The 23,289-nt window shown below is 41.5% G+C and overlaps 1 protein-coding gene across 1 annotated transcript in view; it reads left to right on the top strand.

Moving 5' to 3' along the window:
* Positions 1-1,327: 1,327 nt before the first annotated feature.
* The window catches only part of SBSPON (somatomedin B and thrombospondin type 1 domain containing), a 50,048-nt gene continuing 28,086 nt past the window's right edge, over positions 1,328-23,289 (top strand). The window contains exons 1-2 of the mRNA XM_072604866.1: positions 1,328-1,964; positions 17,883-18,077. Of these exons, the coding sequence (XP_072460967.1) occupies positions 1,538-1,964; positions 17,883-18,077 (622 nt within the window). The 5' untranslated portion in view covers positions 1,328-1,537. The remainder of the gene's footprint in view (positions 1,965-17,882; positions 18,078-23,289) is intronic.

Genomic DNA, 23,289 nt, shown 5'->3' with positions numbered 1-23,289 from the left:
TAAGATATGAATATCAAGCTACGTTTCCTAATTTTGGATCTGACAAATCTAATTGTCCTAGGGTACCATACAATATATCAGTGGAGGAGGGTCCCCATGAGGCACTCTCTTCCCCTTCACCAGATAGTATTCCTGAAGGGTCAAGCAGCCACTTCATTATCTTGCTGATTTGCAAGAAGAGAATTCTCCTTCTTCATATCACGTATATTTTAATTTATTTACATGTGCCTCTCCCCATACCCAATAGACTATAAGTTCCTTGAAGGCAGATGCTATTATTTTTCATTTCATTTTTGTATTTTCAGCACCAGCATAGTGCTTGACACATAATATCCTTCATAAATGATTGCTGGATTAGATTGGCATGGTCCCGGGAGTCACTTTTATTTGACAATGTGAGGCAATCACCATTATACTTTATTTCGGTGCATTTTGTTGATGCTTTCCTTTAAAAGTGAAGAACACTACTGCAAAAAGGCTTCTTTTGGGTAGCATCCTTGCAGCCAGAAACTTTGTGGGTTCAATTTCACTTAAGAACCCATATGGTCAGCCGATTGAAGGAAGTTAAATGAATGGAATCTTGCACAATTTCAGATCTAGGGTACCTTTTTTGATCAGCATGAGAAGGGGATGGGAAATACAGGTGTATTTGGATGGTTGTGGGAGAGAAAGTTGATCTAAAAAGCACCAAATACTTTCTATTCAAGCGTCAGCTATTTTTAAAAAGCTTCTTGAGATGTGGGGAATCTACTTGGAAATCGACTTTAGTCATAAGGAGGGCCTGGCATTTTTTTTTCTTCACGCATTCATTCAGTCTAAGTCATTCATTCTGGTTTCTTCACCCAAGCAAACACATTTTGCTTGGTGGTCTGAAGGAAGTTTCCCACCCCATCCCACCCGTCACTCACACCCCTCTCTTTGCTTCCAGCTCTCAGTACAACCTTTTCAAGGTGGGTCTCATTGGTGAGTGGGGGATGGAGCGAACCCCTGATTTCATAATCCGCAGCGGGAATTCTCGCCACCTTCACCCGTCCCCGCCCCCGGCCCCCATTAGTCTAGGGCTTTCTGAGCCGTTTTAAGGGCTCAGAGTAGAGATCCTTGCCCAAGGGGCAGGGGCACTAGTGCCTGCGGACCGCCGATGCCCCCCCCCTCGGCCCTCCCAACACAGCGCCCATCAGAACTCACTGGGCTGTGGCCGCTCCACCTGCTCCTTGTCCCCCGGCTGCCCTCGGCTTAGTGCGCTCCTTGCCATGAGGGGCAGCCCAAGCTGGGAACAGAGAAGGGGGGAAGGAGGGCACGGCGGGGAGCTGCTTTCTGCTCCTTCCTCGCAATGGGGAGGAAAGTTAGGATGAGAGGGAGACGAAGGGCCCGCTGCCCGAGAGGGGCCGGAATTAGGGAAAGGGACCAAGTTGGCGCCCCTCTTTTCTAGCCGGACCAGCGCTCTGGCAGGGTGCCGCGGTAGGAAGAACCCCGCTCAGCCCTCCAAGTGCGGGAGGCTCCGGCGGTGCGCTCGTTCGAACGGCCAGGGCAGCGGCAGATGGGGAGGGGCTGCGGCCGAGAAGGGCGGGGGCAGGCGGGGGGGCGCGCCTCGCCTCTCCGGCGGTTTGGGGGCAGCCTCCTCCACCCTCTTCTCAGAGGAGGCGGCTCGCTCTCCCTGGGGACCAAGTCGAGTCCTCGGCGTCGCCTCTTTCGCCCAGTTGCCATCGCTGCTGCCTTCGGGCGGGGAGAAGCCTTGGCGATGCGGACCCTCCCGGGCGCCCTTTGGATGGCACTGTGGGGACTGGCGCGCCTTTGGGCCGGGGCCCAAGCGGGCTGCTCAGAGGTGGGGCGGTGCTGCCCTGGGCGGGACCCCACCTGCTTCGGCCGCGGCTGGAGGCTGGACAGGGTCTACGGGACGTGCTACTGTGACCAAGCGTGCCGGCTCACCGGGGACTGCTGCTTCGACTACTCCAGGGCGTGCCCAGGTAGGGAGCTGGCGGCTCGGGACTGGGGCAGGAGGCGGCGGGAGAGGGCAGTCCGCGCCTTCTCCAGGGTGGGCACGGCGTGCCTGCACCTGACCTCACGGGGCTGGCCAGCCCGCCGCGGTGCCCGGAGCCGTGCAGAGCTGCCAGCCCCGGGGCCCTCTCTTGGAGGCCCGAAGAATTCTCGGATGTGACTCAGGCTCGGAAGGGAGCGGGCCAGTGCTTCCCACCAGCCTGGACAAGTTCCACTCAAGCACTTGGGGAAAAGTTAGCGACCGCTCGGTGGAGCAGGAGGCCTGTAGAACTTTCTGGCGTCATGGTTTGGAGGTCTTGAGGGGGGGGGGAACTGGGGGAGGGGGCGAGGATTACAAAATCTCCTGCCTACCTAGAAATGCTTCTGCTAGTGTACTTCATCATGCCAGGGATGGCTTTTGTAGGCATTGCATCGTTCTCCTGAAGATTTTCTTGCTTTAAATGTTTCCAGTAGGCACCTGCCTGTAAAATACGGAGGGTGGGAAGTTCTTTTCTCCAGATATAAAAGTTCCTCTTTTTAGATATGTATCTGGAAGGAATCTTAGAGGTCAGCTATGGCTTAGACCGTACTGGAGTCAGCATGGTGAAGGGAAGGATGCTAGAATGGGAGTTAGGACACTCAGGCAGGCGTCCGGACTGAAACGGCTCTTCCTCTAACATTGTGCTGTGATATCTTGGATGAGTTACTTTGTAAGCCTCAGCTCCTCATCTAAAAAAAGATACTTTCAGGACGTATCTCTAAGAGCTAAGTAAATGTTACTTGTAATTTATAGTAACAGCCAGTTTGTTATACCTTAAGTGCTACATTTAAAAGAGCTTTCCATCCTATCCCCACTGAATTCAGTCTTAATATGATTGATAACGCTTGCTCTCCGTGTGACCCTGGATCTCTGGTTCCTCCTCTGAAAATGAGGATCTGAGGTCCCTCCTAGCTCTATCCCTTAGCTCTATAAATCATTAACCTGCTAAGAGGTACACCACTTTTCTGGGTTGCACAGGTCTAGTACACACTTTACAATGCAACACATGAATGTGGGCTGTTTGGTAGAGATGAGGCATAGGTTTTCCTCATTACAAAGTGATGCTCCTATGCTACTCTCCTCCGCCACTCCCATCCCCAGGAGGCAACAATCAGGCTCAACATCTACACCATTTCATTAAGTAATTCATTGAACATGCCTACTATGCACAGAGCACTGTTTTAACCAGGTTATATGGTTATAACACCTGGTGAGTAAACCGAGCTGCCTGAGTACGGACCCAGATAGCTGGGTAACCCAGCTCATACTCTCCCTTCTGTCTCCCCCTCCCCTTCCTTGGGGTTTACTGGCTAAATGTCCCTTCCTTCCTTCCTTCCTTCCTTCCTTCCTTCCTTCCTTCCTTCCTTCCTTCCTTCCTTCCTTCCTTCCTTCCTTCCTTCCTTCCTTCCTTCCTTTCTTCCTTCCTTCCTTCTTTCCTTCCTCTCTGAAGCCCATAGACTGGACAACAATAGATCCCTGCCCAAGCTCCACTTAATGGCTGGCTTACAGTGATTATCAATAGTAACACTTTCTGTTTCCCTCCCAGCTTGATTTAATTTTTTTCTTTTTCTCCTTAAAAGGGCCATTCCCTCACTACTTCCTTAAGAGACCTATTAATTCAATGGCCTTTAACTCCCTCTAAGTGAGTACCTGAAAAGGCCAGCCTAAAAAGGCCAAGGTCTCTCATTGCATTCTGGGCCTTCTCCAGGCATCCTGAGAAATATCTGGTCACTGGACCCAGATGGTTCAGAAGGAGAAAGTGAGGCTGGTGACCTTGTACAGACCTCCCTCATTCAAAACAAAGTCAAGTGCAAGTCATGTCATCATTTCTGATGTCATGGTCTTCTTTGAAAGTGAAGGATGAATACAACAACCTGTGAGGATATAGGCTCTATTCTCAAAGTCTTTATGGCCTAATAGAGAGAGAAATACACAAGTGCTGTGACACAAGAAAGCTTGAGGTAAATTACAAAGGAGAAGTATAGTCACAGTGCTCTGAGAAATTCAAGGCCTTCCTGGAGGAAGTACTTTGACTTGAGTCTTAAGGGAAAGAAGGATTTCATCCCAAAAGGAGTAATACGTTCCAGAAATGTAGAATGACCCAAAGAAGGGAGAGTAGGAAGAGAGCAGAAGGAAGCTCAGAGAGGGACTCCCACAAGCAGGGCAATTTTGTACTACTTTGTTAAACTTAATGTATACACTTTTAAAAACTCTAAAGGAAGCTCAAAGTTTCACATGCAGTCCTGTTTACTATTTCTATTTGTACGTTAAAACATTTATGTTCATTGAGGTTAAAGATCAAATTGATAAGAAAATAATAATTATAATAATAAATAATTATAAGTGCCAGGCACTGTCATAAAAGTTTGACAAATATATCATTTGATCCTCACAGTAGCTCTGGGAGGAGGGGCTATTATTACTCTCATTTTACAGTTGAGGAAACTGAGGCAAACAGGTTTTGCCCAAGGTCAGACAGCTAGAAAGTACCTGAGGCCATATTTGGACTCAGATTTCTGATTTCAAGCCCAGAGCTCAATCTATTGGCCCACCTAGAATTATGTGAGAGAGAGCTCAGAATAAAAATGGGGGTGGAGAATAATTCACTTTAGTTAGAATGTAGAATACTGAAATATCTGATTTAAATAGCATAGCGTAACTCCTGGTATGGGTTCAGATCCTCCTGACTACACATACAGTGCTCTCTCCACCACACAATCTAGCTGCCTCTGATAAGTGATCTTCTCAACAGTAAGGCAGACACAAGAGTAAAGTTATAACTGGCAAGGGAAGAAATGAAATTCTAGTTTACTATTTTGGAAATTAACTATTCTCTGAAGAGGGTCAATAGGAGTAGAAGGAGTCATTGATGTGATATGATACTGCGATGCAAACTTCAACAATTCCTACACTTGATTCATCTTCCAAATTTCCCCATTTCTTTTGAGTGAATCACCATTTTTCCAGTTATTCAGACTTAAAACCTTGGAATTATCCTTGACTCTTCTCTATCCTTCCTTTTCCATGTCCAATCAATTGTCAAGTTTCATCAGTTCTACCTTTATACTATCTCTTGGGTCTGTGCCCTTCTTTCTACTCACATGCCTACTGTTCTAATTCAGTCACTCTGTTTCCCAGAGTAGTCAATGATCTGTTTGCTGAGTTCAGTATTTCAACTCTGATTTCTGTACCTAAGCACACACTGATGTCCATGTCCAGAATTCTTTTCTCTTAGAATTCTTAGCTCCTTTCAGGGTTCATAGGATCATTAATTTAGAATTGGAAGCAAGTTTAGAGACCATCTTGTCCAAGCCCCACATTTAATACATGAGGAACTGAGGCAAGTAGAGATTAATTGACTTGCCCAGCATCCCATAGCTACTGAGTGTTTAAGGTAGAAGTTCAATCTGGGGCTTCTGACTCCCAAATCCAGCAACCTGTTCTTCACAGCTCAGTCCAAGTGCCATCTCCTTTGTAATGGCTTTCCTGAACCAAGGGCTTACCCTGTGGTGAAATTCCCCCTATAGTAGTTTGGGATCAGCTTATGGTACTCGAAGTTAAGTGATTATCTTCATATCCACCATATTAGAAGAAGAACTTGGACCCAAATTGTTTTGATTCTGTGTCCTGCTCTCTACCACTACAACATCCTCCTTGTTTGTGTACTATTATCTGGCACCAGTTCTCCATTTTTTCCTCTGTCTAGGGATTCAACCCCTTTTGTGCAGCTAGAAGACCTGTGGGAATAAATAAATGCCAGTAGGAGACTGAGTACAACTCTCAGCCCCCTTCCATGAATATTGCTTCTTTCTCTACTTCCTGTTTCCACTAACCTAAACCTGATCTCTCCAAGGAAATCTGCTTTCTTTGGAATTGGGTGTTGGTCAATTTTCCTTTCCTTAATCCAACAAAGACAAAGTCAGGGTTAAAAGGTTTACTGAGGAATTAGGGAAACAAACTGAAGAAAAAGCAGTGTGCCAAAGTATCAAACTATGATATGTTAAAGTCTTAATCTTCAATTTAACCCATCAGATTCTACCATGACTGAATTAAAGGAAAGAGGATTTTGACAGCTGAAGCTGAGGGGGAAGGGGAGTAATTTTGGGTTACCTTGTGGAGAGAGTCATGTTCAGGTTAAAGAGAGAGAATATAAAAAACCATTTGAGTAAGGGGCTTTAGGGCTCAATTCAGTTTGCCTAATATTAATATTTGTGTAGGATGTTTGATGCTAGGGATACAAAGACAAAACCAAAATATTCTATTTGAGGAAAATAACATCCACACAGATAATTTAATGTGAAATATATGCAGTGTAAATTAAAAATATTTTTTTGGGGGAGGAACACAGATAACTGGTGGGATCAGACAAGTCTTAGTGGGAGATGGGACTGGAAATGTGTGTTTGTCCTTCGTTGCGGAAGAAGACCATGCTATCAGAGAAATGATGACATGACTTGCACTTGACTTTGTTTTGAGTGAGGGAGGGCTGTGCAGGTCACCAGCCTCATTTCTCCTTCAGAGCCATCTGAATCCAGTGACCAGATATTCATCAGGATGACTGGAGATGAGCCAGCATGAGGCAATTTGGGTTAAGTGACTTGCCCAAGGTCACACAGTTAGCTAGTGTCAAGTATCTGAGGGTGCGATTTGAACTCAGGTCCTCCTGACTTCTGCACTGGTGCTCTATCCCACTACACCACCTAGCAGCCCCCCAGGACAGGAAATAGGTCTTGATAGGAGGTAGGCATTCCAAGAAATAGAGGTGAAGAGGGAAAGCATTCAGTTAAGGAAGCTGTTTTTGGCTTCTTAGAGAGCAATTCTTTATAAAACTCTAGTTACAGAACTCCCACGGTCTGCATATGGTCAACATACAATCTTCATTTTAAGTCTATGAAGGTGAAGAAGTTAGAACAAAGAGCAAACCCACAATTCCCAACTTCAGTGTAGAACTTTGAGATAAGTAATAGAGGAGATGACCCTGCCATCTGGAAGTACTCAAATAAACTCAAGTTCTTAATGAAAAAATTCTGAACAACTGTATGCAGGGGAAAATTCTTGTTAGTGGTGGATAAGAGGAAACTAAAGCCAGAAAAGGGATATGTATTTTCTAGGATTTCTGTCTTAAGCATATCCAGAATCCCTAAACATTCTCTCTTCATATTTTCAAGAGTTTCAGAAAGCTCTGTTGACTTGAAGAGAAAAAAAAAAGAGTAGACTTTAAGAAGACTTTAAAACAATTTTTCTTGAACTTGACAGTTATTGATAAATATGAACATTTCCAAATAGAAAAAAAATAACTTAAAGAGGATTGCAGATGAAACTGCAAATCTATACACAGCTTGGGTTTTTAAAAGTATTCTTCAAATTTCTCATGGTTGTACCATCCCTTCCCTTATTGTCTGTACTCTCTTCTGAGAAAACAGACATCTAAGAAAATTTCTTTTCAGCATATTCTCTGGGTTCACAGCTAAAAGTCTTGCTGTGACTTTTCCAACAGTGGTCATCAGGAAGATGGTAACTGCAGAGAATTGATTTATATTTTTTCATTATGGCTTTAGATAATATGTGTAAATAATATTGTATAATATACTACAGCACACCTGGACAGAAAGGAAATAGATGAGGAGTTTGGGAAATGGATCACAAGCCTGGAAAAGAGGATGACATACTAATAATGATAAGGGACTTCAATTATCTGTACATCTGGAAGTCTCTCTCTGCCAAAAGCAGAGCTAATGACTTCTTGGCTCACCTTAATGATAATTTTATCCATTAAAAGAGGTGGAAAAAGAAGTAGCTATTCTGCCTTGAGTCTCATCAGTGAGGAAGAACTGCTTGCTGGAAGTTGAAATGACAGTACCTTGAGGGAGGAAATAGCCATTCCATCTTAAAATCTGTGAAACAGAAGGAAAGGAAATCTGAGCATGGTCTGATATCTACCCTAAATGTTTGGAGATCAGTCATCAAAGCTTTCAGAGAAAAAATAGTTTGATCCCATGGATTAAAACTGTGTAGGAGTAGTAAACCCAAGGGGGATTGGTTGGAGGTTTCAAGAATGAAATTCAGAAGATTCAAAGAGGCAAAAGTCTGATGTAGAGGAAAAGGGAAACTGGTTTTAAAACATCAGTGATGAATAATTTAGAATTATAAAAGGCATATGGAGAAGACGTACAAAAGGTAGGGCATGGAAAATGAATACAAAAATGTGGCAAAGTATCAGGGATACTAAAGGGGAGGAACTGCTATTGAGTGGTATCCAACTCTTTGTGACCTATTTGGAATTTTCTTGGCAAAGATAATGGAGTGGTTTGCCATTTCCTTCTCCTAACTCATTTTGCAGATGAGAAAACTGAGGCAAACAGTGGGTCACACAGTTAGTAGGTGTCTGAGGTTGGATTTGAATGCAGGTCTTCCTGATTCCATGCCTGAGGCTCTATTTACTGTACTACCTAACTACCCCAAGAAGTCTCCTAGAAGAGTTAAAGACAAAAACAGGGCAGATTTATTTATTGCTGCATTGGGGACAAGAGAGGATAAAAAAAAAAAAAAACGATAGGAGAGAATGTTAATGAACAATAGACAGTGGAAAGAAGGTTGAGCTGTTTCTGCCCATTTTGCATCCTGCCAGGGAGAATGATCTTTGAACTAGAAAGGACAGAACAAAAAAATAATGGCTAATAAAGAGTTGAAACTCAAGATAAGTAGGGAGATAGTAAAGGCACCTAACTGCCCTTGATATTTTGTCATCAGGGAAGTACATCCTAAGGTACTGAAAGGACTAGTGGGTGTGATTGTTGAGCAATAGATATTTGAACAATTAAGAATAATGAGGGAAGGGATGCAGGACAGGAGGAGGTAACAGTTGTCCCAGTTTTCGGAAAGAAACAACAGTGAAGCCTTTGAGATTTAGACCAAGTGGGCTTCACCTTTGGTTTCTGACAAAATTCTAGCATGTGGTGAATTGCTATCTAGGAAAAGGAAACTGGGATCATAAAGAAATAGCGTTAATTCAGCAAGACCAGGTGATGGTGGCTAACTTAATTTTCTTCATGGACAAGGTAGTTGTCATGATAAGGTCATTGATATAGCTATGGTTTATAAAGATTTTATCAAGGGATTTGAAAATGTCTCTCATATTATCCTTGTGGTTAAAATGGAGAAATATAAGTTACTAGACTATACTTAGATGAAGTTGAATATGGTTGGATAGCTGAACACAGTCACTAATTCCTATCAGCTTAGCTAGATTCCTATAGTAGAGTAACTCGGGTATTTCTACCTGGTCCTACGCTGTCAGTGTTTTTATTAATGACTGGGAAGAAGGTGGCATGGATGGTATATTTACAGAATTTGCATAAGACACAAAATTAGAAGCAATAGCTAACTCATGAGTTAAATGAGAGAGGATCTACAAAGACTTCAATAGGAGTAAGATATAAGACAATCTAAGCACAAGATAATTCATAGAGAGAAATGGAATATAGTCTTACACCTGGCTTTTTACAAATGAATTTTAGAAGTTCAATATTGAAGAGGTAGGGTTAGAAAGTGGTTTGTCTGAAAAAGACCTGGTGTTTTTAGCGAATGGAAATCACGATATGAGTCAATTGTGGAACAGTCCCAAACAAATTCCATCTTTAGCTGCATGAAGAAAGGTATAGTATCTAGAATAAGAGAGAGAAAAATGCCACTGTACTTTATCCTAGTCAGATCTCATCTGGAGTATTATATTCAGTTCTGCGAGGTATATTTTAGGGAGGACATTGAGAGGCTAAGAAGCATATTGAGAGGTGAGTGGATTGATAAAGTCCCTGAGATCATATGCATCAAAATTGGATGAAAGTTAGAGGGAAATGAGGAGCACCGGGTGCATATGGAAAAGCTGTCCGGTGGAAGAGGGATTAGGTTTGTCCATCCTCCAGGGCAGAACTAGGAGTAAGAGGTGGCAGTCACAAGAGAGTCAGATTTAATTGACAATTCAGTTCATTCAGCATTTATTAAATACCTACTAAGCAGCAGAGTGCTTAGTAGGGGGAGTTCTTATCGAGGGGTAAATGGTCTCAGAAAGTTACCAACTCTGAGATTGGGGGATTTGTGAGTCTAGATCTACATTACTTGCTTTCAATATATAGTGAGGACTCAAATCTTGCTGGACTATTCAGTTAGGTGGCCTGCAGTCAGAAAGATTTGAATTCAAGTAAGGAACCCTTACTAGCTGTATCTAATCTAGCCTCTCTCTGCCTTAGTTTGCTCAACTGTAAAATAGGATAATAGCAGCATCTACTTCCCAGGGTCATGAGGACCAAATGAGATATTATTTGTGAAGTGCTTAGCACTATGCTTGTCACTTAGTAGGTGCTTAATAAATGCTTGTTTACTTCCTTTTCTTCTTATGATCTAGCCAAGGGTACAATTATTTCATTCTACACAGCTAGCTTACTATTAAAAAGAAACAGGATCCGAGTCAGATTTGAGGGAGGGAATAAGGGTTTCTAGCTAGGCAGGAACCTGGGAAGATGATATAATCCAAAGTTCTTGTTTTACTGATGGGGAAATTGAGCCTTAGTGAGTGAAGTGTTTTACTCAAGGTCATGCAGCTAGTAAATGCCAGAATGAAGATAATAATTCAGGTGTTCTAGCACCAGAGAGAGTAAGCTCCTTGGAGCTTTTTTGTTCTCTTTGCTTTTCTCTTTTCCTCCTGAATGCCTCCTCAAACAGGTGTGTCTGCCTTCTAGTAGATGGACAGGTGTATGTGTATGTGTGTGTGTGTTATTTAAGATGTTTGTTGTCACTTGCAACTTTGGGGCATTTAAAAAAATTAACCTTTCTTATGAAGCAACTTGCTTTAATTCTGAAAACTCTATCTCAAAAAAAAATCCCACAAATATTTTTTGATCTGAGTTTGCAGTTTGTTAGAATGCCATCAGTCAGCCTCTAGCACCATGGGTTGGGAGGGAGACTTGCTCTGAACCCAACTGGCACCTTCATGTCTGGGCTTTTAAATGAATGCAGCATTTATACAATAATTCATAATGTCAGCTTGTAATTTTTCTTAGTCATTCTGTACAATAAGTGTTGGTGCTAACTCATCATTATTATTTATAGCCCACCTTATTTAGTCAGTGGAACCAAAGCTAAGGAAGTCAGTGGGGAAGGCAGGGCTCATTATGGTGTGACCTGAGTGACCATGCAACTCTGAATGTGGAACACAATGGCGTGGATTATCACATTTCAGGTCCAACAAGGTACCACCTAAAGAAAAGGCAGAAAATTGTTCATTTGCTCCTGATTATAGCTGGGAGAGGCAGAAGAATGAAGTGGTGATAGATCACATTTCTTTAGCATGTTGTTGTACAAAGTATTTTCCTCACAACAAGGCTACAAGGAGGAGTAAACTGAGAAATGTTGAACAGCCGGCTCTGGGGAGGTAGGAGAAGGGAAATGTACCACAAGACACACTTTTAATCTACATTATTAACATTTCCCCATCATTTCAAGAAATAATAGCTAACATTTATCTGTCATTTACCATGTGTGAGGCACTACACTAAGTACCTTACAATTTTCACCTCATTTGATCCCCACAACAACCCTGGGAGGTGAGTGTTCCTATTATCCCCATTTTACAGAAGAGGAAACTGAAGCATATTAGGACTGATCGACTTGCCCAGAGTCACACAGCTAGTACGCATCAGAGGCAGGATTTGAATTGAGGTCTTCTTGACTGCACCACTCTATACAATGTGCCACCTCGTTGCCCCAAGTCTAGAAAATCAACAATAAATCAGGCCCTTATTTGTAGCATTTGCTGATTTACTAGGTATAAGTGTTCACACTAAAAATTCAACAATCAACTCTCTAGAGCTATTTGAGCTGGCTCCAGAACACATCTGGACTCAGGCAACACATGTGTTATCCACATTTACAGTCAAGGAATGGAGAAGTTCAGTGATTTGTCCATGGTTGCTCGTTGACTAAATGTCAAACCTGAACTGACCTAGACCTAATTCTGACCAGTGTTCTTTTCACTTACCTCATTCTGCCTCATCCTTCTTCAAAGGGAAATCAGGCCTGACTAATTTATTGAAAATTCTTTTTGAGGAGGTAACAGAGGAAGGAGAAATCACCTGCACTCCATTTGGAGAACTGCATAGTGCTTTCAATTACTTTAAATTATTTAGAACAATGTCAATTAAAAATAGGGTGTACTGGTAAATGTTTAACAATCTCTTCACCAAAAACTCATAACAGACTTTTAAGTCTAACCTAAATCATTACCATTTTTGCCATCGCTTTATTAGTTCAGACAGTCAACAAAACAATAAATCATGTCCTGATTTGTGGCATTTGCTGATTCCTGAGGTATAAATACTCACCCTGAAAATTTAACGGTTGACTTTTTAAAGCCCAGTTCAAGGTGGCTTCTTCACATCCTTAAATTTACAAATAACCCAAAGGAGAATGAAGCAGGTAGGTGGCACAGTGGATTGAATGCCTGGCCTGGAGTCAGGAAGACTCATCTTGCTGAGTTCAAATCTAGCCTCAGGCACTAGCTGTATGATCCTGGATAAGTCACTTAGCCCTGTCCCAGTTTCCTCATCTGTAAAATGAGCTGGGGAAGGACACAGCAAACTTCTCCAGTATCTTTGTCAAGAAAACCCCAAATGGGGTCATGAAGAGTTGGACATGATTGAAAAATGACTGAACAGCAGAACAAAGGGGGATGGGAGGATACACAGTGGGTAAAAATACTCTGTAACCATCTTCCTAACAATGCTTTTGGTTCAAGAAATGATGCAAAAGAAGTTGGGCTGGTCACATATTGCGAACAAGAGATCACAGATGGACAACTCTTATAATAAGTTGGTAGCACTGAAGTAGTAAAAGAAGAAGAGTTCCAGACCTAGAATGAATCTTACAGATGATACAATCAGGGGTGTCAAAGTCTAATAGAAACCCTGAGATTTGGACTTAGAAAATCACCACTTAACATTGTGTTGTTTTATATTGTTACTTATTTTGTTAAACATCTCCCAATTATTTTCCACTCTGGTTCTGGTCTCTTTGTTGGAAGCAAGTTTGATACCTCTAAATTAGTTCAACCCCTTTGTTTGACAGATGATGAAATGGAGGTCCTACAAGACTAAATGGCTTAGCCCAAGGTCAGCCAAGTAGTACAAAATGGCAGATGCAGGATGGAGACCCAAGTCCTATTCCTTCAGATGGGATAGTTTTAGTTTCCCTATTTGTGCTGCTACCAAAGGAAGGCGTGCTGTGTATAGGGAGATCCTGTTGGGAGGATCTTTAGGAACACAATGAGAAATTTTGGCAAGTGAGAAAGTGAGATCTGCATATCTGAAGGAGCATCATTGTTTCCGAGAATCATTCAAAATACCAGGAGGCTCTGGCCTTGGGACGCCTTGATTTGAGGGGTTTTCCCTGATGCAGATAGAACTGAGTTAGAGATAGAAAACAATGAGGGGCAGGGATGGGTAATGTCCTATTTAGTTTAGTTCCTAGCAATATTTGCATTTAGCAGTTTAATAAATGTTTTCCTTTTAGCATGTTTTTGCCTTATGTAGACCATTTATTATCTACTGATAGGGAATTACTTCTATTTTCCTAATTCTCCTGCCCTTTGGTACTTTCCTTCCTGTATTCTTCTTGGTATATTGGAAAGAGCCTTGGATTTAGGGTGAAAGGATCTGAGTTCAGATCCCAGCTCTGCTACTTAATATCTGTGCACCCGTGGGTAAGTCACTTAACATCTTTAGGTCTTAGTTTTCTCATCTGTAAAGTGAGGCCTTGGACTAGATTACTTTCTCAACAGGCAGCTTTCAGTCTTTACAGTTTAGTTTTTTTTAAATGTTGATTGATTAAAATTTACTTGTCACTAAAATTCTTCATACTTTTAAGGGGCCCTAAATCCTCTTCATCTTTTCTGAAGTGAAAACCATGGTGAACAGCAACCTTATTTCTTCCTTTATTTTTTCCTGAGTTTCCCGCAAGGCCCACAGGGGTGCTCCTTCCTCCCTGGAACCTTTCCTGCTTCTTCTACTGAAAGTGATCGCTCTCATTTCAGGCGTGTCATAGAACTTTGGATCATTATCTGGTATTTAGCACATTCTGTCTTACGTCCTATTTTCATGTGTGTGTGTGTGTGTGTGTGTGTGTGTGTGTGTGTGTGTGTGTGTGTGTGTGTGTGCGCGCGTGTGTGTGTACCCATCCTATTCCCCTGGAAAATTGTAAGTTCTCATGTAGTCTCTGCTGGAAGCAAGGCCAGGACCACATCTCATTTACCCTTTGTACTCCCATTGCTGAACATAATGCCTTGCACACTTAGCTGATATTGGCTGAAATGAATTTTTATGCAAATTGGTGACCTTGCTTTCTGGTATGCTGAATCTATAATCCCTGGCTATTAGCAAAGTACTCCAACTCCTAGGATAACCCAAAGGGATCAAATTTTAACTGAGTTTTCAGAAACTGAGTGATTGCAATTAACTTGTAGTGAGGACAATTCAGAATATCATGGAATAGACAAAATGTCTTGTCAAGTTTCATTAGAAATTAGTAAAAAAGAAATGGATACCAAGAATGCTGAATTTTAAGAGAACCTTTAGAAGGATTTATAGAGATGTGAGTTAAACTGAATGGGATAAGCATCAGAGGGGAAGAGTACTGAACAGTAATGCATTAGATTTAAAATGAGATTGTTGTCATGTAGCTGTAATTATGTATGATTCTTACTTAGCAATCAATCCATCTAGAACTTCTATGCTTGCCCTCCAGTTCTCCCCCCAAAAAACTAGTCCTTACTTAGCCAAAAGAAATTGCAGTCAAAATAATCAAAAACACAAAAATAAATCAAGAATAAATTATTGTGTTTTATTATGTGCAGGAAGGGAACAAACATATAAATAAATCTTTCTGTTTGATATTTTAGGGATTACCTTTTTATTTGTAACTATTTTCAAATGAATATATTCAATTTGTATCTCAGTTAAATCTCCTAAACATTGTATTTCAAAGTCCAAGAAACTTTCTGAATCTCTTTGATGGGTCTTTTAAAGTCATGGATTTTAAGCAAAACAGGAAGCCTCATTCCGCCAAGTTCAAACCTGAAGCAACAGTAACAATGATAGAAAACAGTAACTTTTAGTTTAGATTACCTTTTCATCCAGGGGCTAAAATGGCTTTGGAGCAAACCGGATGAACTAAACAAAAATTTAAAGGTGAACCAAAATTTTTAAAGTTTAGGATTGATAATGTTTAATATAAAATTTTGGAATAATCTCTTTGTTCTCTCTGAAGTAAACTCAGAGAGTGCCTCTTCCTATGTCAGCAAAAGCCAGCCAAGGCCAACTCTACACTCCTTAAGGAGACCTTTAACCTAAGACACTATATCTTGAATAATGAGACTTTCCTTTGTATCTTATTATCTATAGATACATACTATGTTATGAATAATGGGACTTTTCTTTGTATCTTATTATCTATAGACATATACTATGTTATGGCATATTAATGGTAAAGAAAAATAGGCATCTTAGGTTGTAATTTCTATTGAACATTGTTTACCCTTTCCTATGTCAGTTATCTATTTAGGGCAGGAAGCCTCCCACTTACTAGTGGTGGGATTTCTTTCCTTATCACCAAGACATATGCTTACCCAGCCTGGAATCCCAAGGCCTGACCGACATTGCTTTGTTAATTGTCCTGTCTTACTAAATTTATGATTTGTTCAACTAGGAGAGTTCCTTTCTCACAGCAAAATGTATATAAGCCAGAAGATTTCTGCACTGGGTAGCCAGAACATTTCTGGCTCCATAATGCATTATGTTACCGTTGTCTTAATAGGGAATTGATTAATTAATTAATTAAATCATAAAATGTATGCATTTAGCTTGTTGCCTTTTCTTTAACAAAGTTTTCAGGTTAACAGGATCTTAAATATACTTTAAAAGCAATTCTCATTTTCATCTTAGCTAGGAGCTTATCTCATGTACTTATGTAATAAGAAAGGTAGGTTGAGAGAAAGACTTGAAGGAAAGGAGAAAGTGTGGTGAAGACCTGGAGAGTTTTGAACCTGAAGGATTTAAGCTGGAGAATAAGGGGGGAGAGGATGAAGTTGAATGTACCCCTCAGGATACTAATGAGGTAAAGGGAGTTACAGTTTTCATGTTGAGGGACCCCCAAGTAGATGCTCCAAGAAAGTAGAAGAACTGAAGATCTTGATTCTGGGAAAATATGATGAAAAGGAAGAATTTTATAGTGAGCTCTTTGAAGTAGATGCTGCTTATCTTTCTGCCAGGGCAAGTACCTGCTATCTATGCTCAAAGTTCAGGTTGGCCTTCCTTGAAGAAGAGAAGAGAAAGGGACTTAAGAGCATTTGTTCACTTTCCAGGTTATCAGGAAAATGAAGTGTTCCTTGAAGGTGAGAGAGGTCATTTGGTAAGGGAAGAGACAAATAGTGATCGTTGGTGACTCCATGCTGAGGGACACTAAAGCAGTTCTTTGCCAACCTGACACCAACACAGAACTCTGTAGTTTTTCCTGGGAATGTATGAAAGACATAATGTATGATCTCCCAAAATATCCAGTCATATAGCTACTCACTTCCCAGATGCAGTGATTCATATAGGTGAAAGTGATAGTTCCCTAAATCCAACACAGGAGAGGCATGGCTAGATTGCAGTTGGCAAGAAACAAGAATGAACTCTGCAGGTTCAGTAATGATGTGCCATTCACAAATAGGAACAGCAATCTTTGCTTTGCAAACCTTAAAGCACTATGGAAATACTAGTGATTATTCATTACTGTCATTGTTATGATTATTATCCTTTATCTCATTCTAATTCCTAAGGGAAATAAATCTAAAAACTAACAGGATCTCTTAAAAATCTTTTCTTGATCATTAAATTGGCATAATGGATTTTGAAAAAAAAAATCAATGATATTTGACCTTGAAATCCTGGTGTGTGACTTTTTGAGGCAATCTAAAAATGACTTAATCTCACATGTGCTAAACAGACATCTCAGCCTTTTTAGAGGAACATGATATTTGACCTCATATGTTCCAATCAAGTGAATGGGGAAATAGAATCAATTCATGGGAAACTGGGAGTAGCTAGCCTCATTCTGCCCACTAGGGCCCCTTGTCTCCACAGTGTCCAGATCAGTTCTAGGAAAACTTGTGCTACCCTTAGAAATTTGTCTTCTATCTCCAGCTGCCTTGAAAGGTCTTGTCTTATCTTAGGCAGACCAAATCGAAAGGCATTTCTAGAAGTCAAGGTTATAGTCTGAGGTTCTCTTAATATCTCTGACTCTTAGTTCATTCGTATGTAAAATGAGGCAATTATACTAAATGATCTCTAAGGTTCTTTCAGCTTTAGTATTCCATATCTCTATTAGTTCTTAGTGATAGGTACCGAATCTTCTAGAATGGGTCTACTCTACGCTGTCTTCTTGGATCTGCTTCATACAGGTAAAGGTTGGACCTTCTCTAGAATAGCATTTTTTAAAAAATGAACCCTAAAATCCACTTTGGGGTTTTGAGAGAAGGGTCCCTGTAGGTTTACCATCTATCATAAGTGGAAAGAGCAGATTTATCAAGTCTGTCTGGTACATTGTGATCATCTGATGTCCGTTGCAGTATTAGACAATCATAGTTCCTGGGAACAGCTGTAAGGGCAAGATAAATGAAAATGATTTGAGGACTCGTATGCTACCTTTTCAAGTGGATATCAGCCAAAAACAAATTTAGATGGTGTTGAACTTAAATCCTACATTAGAAAAGACAATGAGGTGCTAACATGATCCACTGGAGAAGTTCACCCCTGTAAATGTTTATCATTTTACTTTTTAGCCCGCCCATGCATTGTGGGAGAATGGAGTCCCTGGAGCAGTTGTATAGACCAGTGTAAACCTGCAACACGTGTGCGGAGACGGTATGTGCAGCAAGAACCTCAGAATGGTGGAGAGCCTTGCCCACACCTTGAAGAGAAAGCTGGATGTCTGGAATACACAACTTCCCATGGACAGGATTGTGGGCATTCATACGGTATTCCTGTTTTGCGTTGTTATCTTCCTATAACAGTACTCTTTACTATTTCATATAAAAATGATTATTTATTGCTGTTAGAAAAAGAAAAAAGCTCTCCTGGGCCAAGGTTGGGAAGTGGAGAGGAGAAAGGAGGAAATGGGAGGAATTCTAAAAATGTAATTCTGAGAAAAAGTCCATAGGTTTCACTAGATTAGTCCATGATAAGACTCCTACACTGAAAGAATGATTGACCAATTACAAATGCCTTTCTTCCCACCAACTTTTCTCACATAGTCTATCAGATACCTTTCCTCAAGCTCTCTGATCCATTTATGCACAGTAACAAGGAAAATATATCATACTCCGTACAGTGATACAATGATGCCCCCAAATGGCTTGTGCTGTTATCATAAGCTATAGTGTGTTGGACTAAAGCCGATAACAAAGTACTTAGTACAAAGTATGGCAATTTTTCATATGAGAAATGAACACTTATAATGAACACTTATAATGAAAGTGCCTGATATGTTTCAGGCACTGCGCTACATTTTCATAGGAGCATTTGCTCCATTTTGAACATACATAAATAGGGGAAATTTTCCCTTAAATGGTATAAAAATACTCTAAATAACAAATCTCTATTTTAATTATATGGGTAACAATACCAAGTTCATAATTAAGTAGTCTATATTCTTAGCACCCAGAAACAATATTTACTCAAAAAAAGGGAGAATATTCAAAATTGAGGGTTCATAGCTAGTGGTTTTTTGCACACAAGTGTCTCTTTTAAAAAGGGAAAAGGATAAATGGACTTTTAGGAACTATCAGTTTATTCCTTTAAAACATATTTTTCATTCTCTTACTTAAAAAATAAGCCAGTCCCTCCTAGCCTTTGGCTACTAGAGTGGACTGGACAGTTAAAGTTTTTGTTTCATAAAATCCTTTAATAAGAACCCACAGACTGTCACTGTTATGGCTGTCTTTACCACTGGGCACAGGAAAAGCATAGGAATCCTAGATTTAGTGCTGGCAGTACATTTAAAGGTGACCAAATCTCATTTTATAGTGTAGGAAACTGATAAAGTAAAGTGTTCAAAATGAAATTCATTATCTTTCCCCTTAACCTCACTCCTCCCTGCCCCCCACCTTCCTTAATACTGTAGAGAGCAATATCCCCCTCCCAGTCCCTTAGACTCCAACCTAGATGTCATCCTGAACTCGTTCACCCCCTCCACACCACCTCCCTGTACCCATCCAAGGTGCCGTCAAGGCCTGTCATTTCAGCTTTACAACATCTCTCCAACATGCCCTGTTCTTTCCTCTGACACTGCGTTTACTGTAGTGCAGGCCCTCCTCATCTCATGTCTGCGTTATTGCAATAACCAGTTGGTGAGTCGGCCTGCCTCAAGTCCCCTCACTCAAATTCATACTCCATTCAGTCACTGAAGTGATTCACCTAAAGTTTAGGTTCAATCGTGTCACTCCCTACTTAATAAACTTCAGTAGCTCCCTATTGCCTGGAACCAATACAAAATATTCTATTTGTCACCCAAAGCCCTTGATAACCTAACCCCCTCCTACTTCTCCAGTGTTATTATACCTTATTTCCTACTATGTACTCTGATCCAGTGACACCGGCCTCTTTGCTCTTCCATTAACAAGACACACCATCTCTTGGTTCTGGGCATTCTCTCTAGTTGTCTCCCATACATAGAATGCTCTTCCTCCTCCACTCTGACTGCTGACCTCCCTCATTCTCTTCAAGTCCCAGCTAAAATTCCACCTTCTATAGGAAGCCTTCTCTAACCCTTCTTAGTTCCAATGCCTTCTCTCTCTATTAATTATTTCCTATTTATCCTGGATATAGCTTACTCTTGTTCATATTTGCTTGCATGTTTTCTGCCCCATTAGATCATGAGTACTTTGAGGGCAGGGATTGTTTTTGCCTCTTTTTATATCCCCAGCACTTAAGATAGTTCCTGGAACATAGTAGGCTCTTAATAAATGTTTCTTTATTGATTGCCCAAAGTAGCACATCTAGCAAGTGGCCTTGCTGGGAAATGAATCGAGTCTTCAGACTTTAAGTCAAATGACCTTTTTCAGTGCTTCACTTTTTTTTCCGTCAGTAACAATTTGTCTTTTTATTGAACACCGTGACAAATTATGCCCCAGTCTTCAGGCTTTTCTCATGCTTATTAAGCCTATGGTGCATTGCACGGGTCTTCTTGAGCCAGAGGTCCAGGGGCTTGTATTTCTTGCCTTTATAGAATTTCCTGAGGTTCTCTTTCTGTGTCTGGTTGATGACAGTCAGGACTCAGGCAATAGATTTTCGGACTACTCAGATCTTAGATAACTTGGATGCAGCTCCTCCAGTGACCTTGGCCACTCTCAATTGGGAAAGTTCCATCTTTAAATCATCCAACTGTTTGAGTAGCTTCTTCTTCCCAGGACCTTGATTTTTTCCATGATCATGGATCAGACACACTGCCACCAGCTCGAAGGAGAAAGAAGGAAGGGGCAGTCCTTCACCTTTAAGAACACATGTGATGCTCACACGTCTAGGTCAGGTACAACTATTTCAGGGCATGCTGTGAAATGCATGCCAAACGAGCAGAAAAAAATTTTTAGTGGAAAAAAAAAGTACTTGGGCTGGCTAGGCAGATAAAATTTGTCCCAACTCTCCTATGTGCTCCCCTTTCTCCCCCTATACTTTGTTCATACCTCTTAGCATTCCTTGTCTTATGGTCCTCAGATTCCAGTTTTTGTTATTGTCGTCTGGTTCTCCAAAGTGCCATAATATGGCACCCTGCCCAGTCTGCCTTTCACTAAAATGTCCTTTCTCCATTTGTTTTCCTAAAATAGGAGAAGTGCAATTTGGTTATCTGATTGAAGTCCTTTATTGCTAAGGATAGGCTTAACTCTCTAAGGAGGTGTTTGTATTTTAAAAGAGGAGTTAGTTCATCCAAATTAATATATAACTGGTTTCATCTATGGAGATCTCTCCTGTGGGGAGGGAACAAGTCCAGATGCTTCATGTATTTCCTTACCTTCACAATCTCTTACTACCTAGTGGGTAGAGGGCCTCAGGGAAGCAGGGGTCTTGAATCAGTCAGTAAGTAAGCATTTTTTAAGCATCTACTATGTGCCAGGGGTGTAGGGTATGTTCAGGGAGGACCAGTACCTCTGGTATGATGGCTGCTGAGCCCTTTTCAGGGCTGCTTCCACCTTTGGCATCTACCTGTTCCACCTGGCTCTCACCTGTGGCTCCAAGAAGCTGTAGCATGTACAGCAACCACACCCTGGTAAACCATTTTGGCAGTGGACTGAACCAGTTTGAGGGTAACCAAAAGGTCTCAAGCTCATTGGTGAGTGAGGGAGTGTTTATCCCAAGCATGTGAAGACTTCCCCTGGTAGAATGGGCGGATGAGAACAATTTGTTCCAATAGCCATGAAGGCAGCTGAAGCAAGCAATATGGAGTGCTTAGACTCCAAGGTCATCCACTGCATCTTGAGCCATTGCCAGTCATCTTGATTCCGTCCTGCCACTGGAGTACGATGACTCTGGAGGAGAAAGTGAGACTGATGACTTCATATAACTCTGCCTCACTTAAATCCAATTTACACACGAATCAAAAAACATCACCCATACCATTTTAGTATTATACCTCTAAGTCCTGTGGCAACAGGCAAGTGATGCAGCAGCAAGTGTGGATATACTGGGAGCTGTAGTCACAACCCTGTACACAGGTGACTCAGACCATAGGGTCATTTCTTACTGGAAGCAGCAGTGGGACTCGGCAGCCCCCTGGGTGTCGGAGCAGCCTTTTAAGGATCACGCTGCTCACCTCCTGGTGTGAGGAAGGGGGCTAGAAAAGGTGCCCTAAACATTGTCTGCTTAACCAACCCTGGCCTGATTACCGCGGCAGGCAGGGAATCCCACTATGCGGTCAGAACACAAAAAATGTACAAGATGTACAAAAACATCTACAAAGATAATTCCACTTGATCTTGGCATATGGAACCTATGCACACTTATACCCCAAATGTTCACACGGATTATCTGTGCCCAATCTGTAGTAGAGCATTCCAAGCTTGTATTGGTCTTATCAGCCACAAGCAGACACAGTGAAACTTGACTTTATCATGGTGATGACATTTTGGTCTTCTTCGAGAACGAAGGACAACAATCAACCATGTGCCAGCCCTGTAAGCATTTATTAAGCATCTACTATGTGCCAGGCACTGTGCTAAGCATTGGTTATTCAAAAGGAGGCAAAAGACAATCTGTGCCTGCAAGGAGTTTGCCAACAGGCAGCGTACAAGATAGTAGGAAGAGAGAGCTCTCAGGGAAAGGCCTCAGTGTTTTTCTTCAGTAAAGTAGGAGCCACTGTTCTCAGCTCAGAAGATGGAAGAGGTTGATTCATGGAAAGTTTCAAGAGGGATATAAAGGTTTGGAAGAGCTGTTGTGTGAGTGTGCTAGTGGATTAATTCAAGAGATGAAGGAGAATTGCCTAGCAGCATTGAGAGTCCATTTGAGGTTATTTAACATAGGTTGTTGTGGACTTCTTAAGAATGGTTGCTTTATTTTTTTCCACCTTCATTCAGAAGCCCATACATAGGAGTAAAGGCAGCAGATGGTAGGAATGATCCAAGACTGAATCTTGGCAGGACGTAAAAAATAATAGAATGAGGAGACAAGGGACTCAAGAGGACAATGGAAAGTTGGTGTCATTCACTTAGAGGTGATGATGTGGAAAGGAGGAGAGTTTGACTAGTGCCAGGATGATGGCCTGGGAGAGAAGTGGGACTGAGGTTGAAAGTCTGGAGACCATGATGTACATGAAGAGTAAGCTTTGGTAGTTGAAGGGAGAGAGATGTGGAAAGCCAGTAGGTTGTGAGCAGGGAATTTCAGAGTTCATGAAACTAGAAATGGTAAATTTGTGGGCGATGGCAAGAGAAAGTTGTGAACATTTTCATGTATGGTTAGGGTGGGGTAGAGGAGTAGGTCATGGGAAATGAAGAAATTGAATGACTATGAGGTTAGAGTGTTTAAGGAAGTACGTGTTTGTTGAAGTCTCCTAGTAGGAAGTCAGGAGTGGGGGAGGAGAGAAAGATTGTGATCCAGGTACTGAATTCATTGAGGACACAAGGGAAGTGTCCTGAAAATCTGTAAACAAGAGCTACCAGGATGTCAGTGCCCTTTCATTCCTCACCCAGGAGGAGCAAAGGA

This window comes from Notamacropus eugenii, chromosome 4 (assembly GCF_028372415.1).
Source record: "Notamacropus eugenii isolate mMacEug1 chromosome 4, mMacEug1.pri_v2, whole genome shotgun sequence".
In the NCBI taxonomy this organism is placed as follows: domain Eukaryota; kingdom Metazoa; phylum Chordata; class Mammalia; order Diprotodontia; family Macropodidae; genus Notamacropus; species Notamacropus eugenii.
The sequence above is the reverse complement of the archived record's forward strand: the minus strand, read 5'-3'. Positions and strand labels throughout refer to the sequence as shown.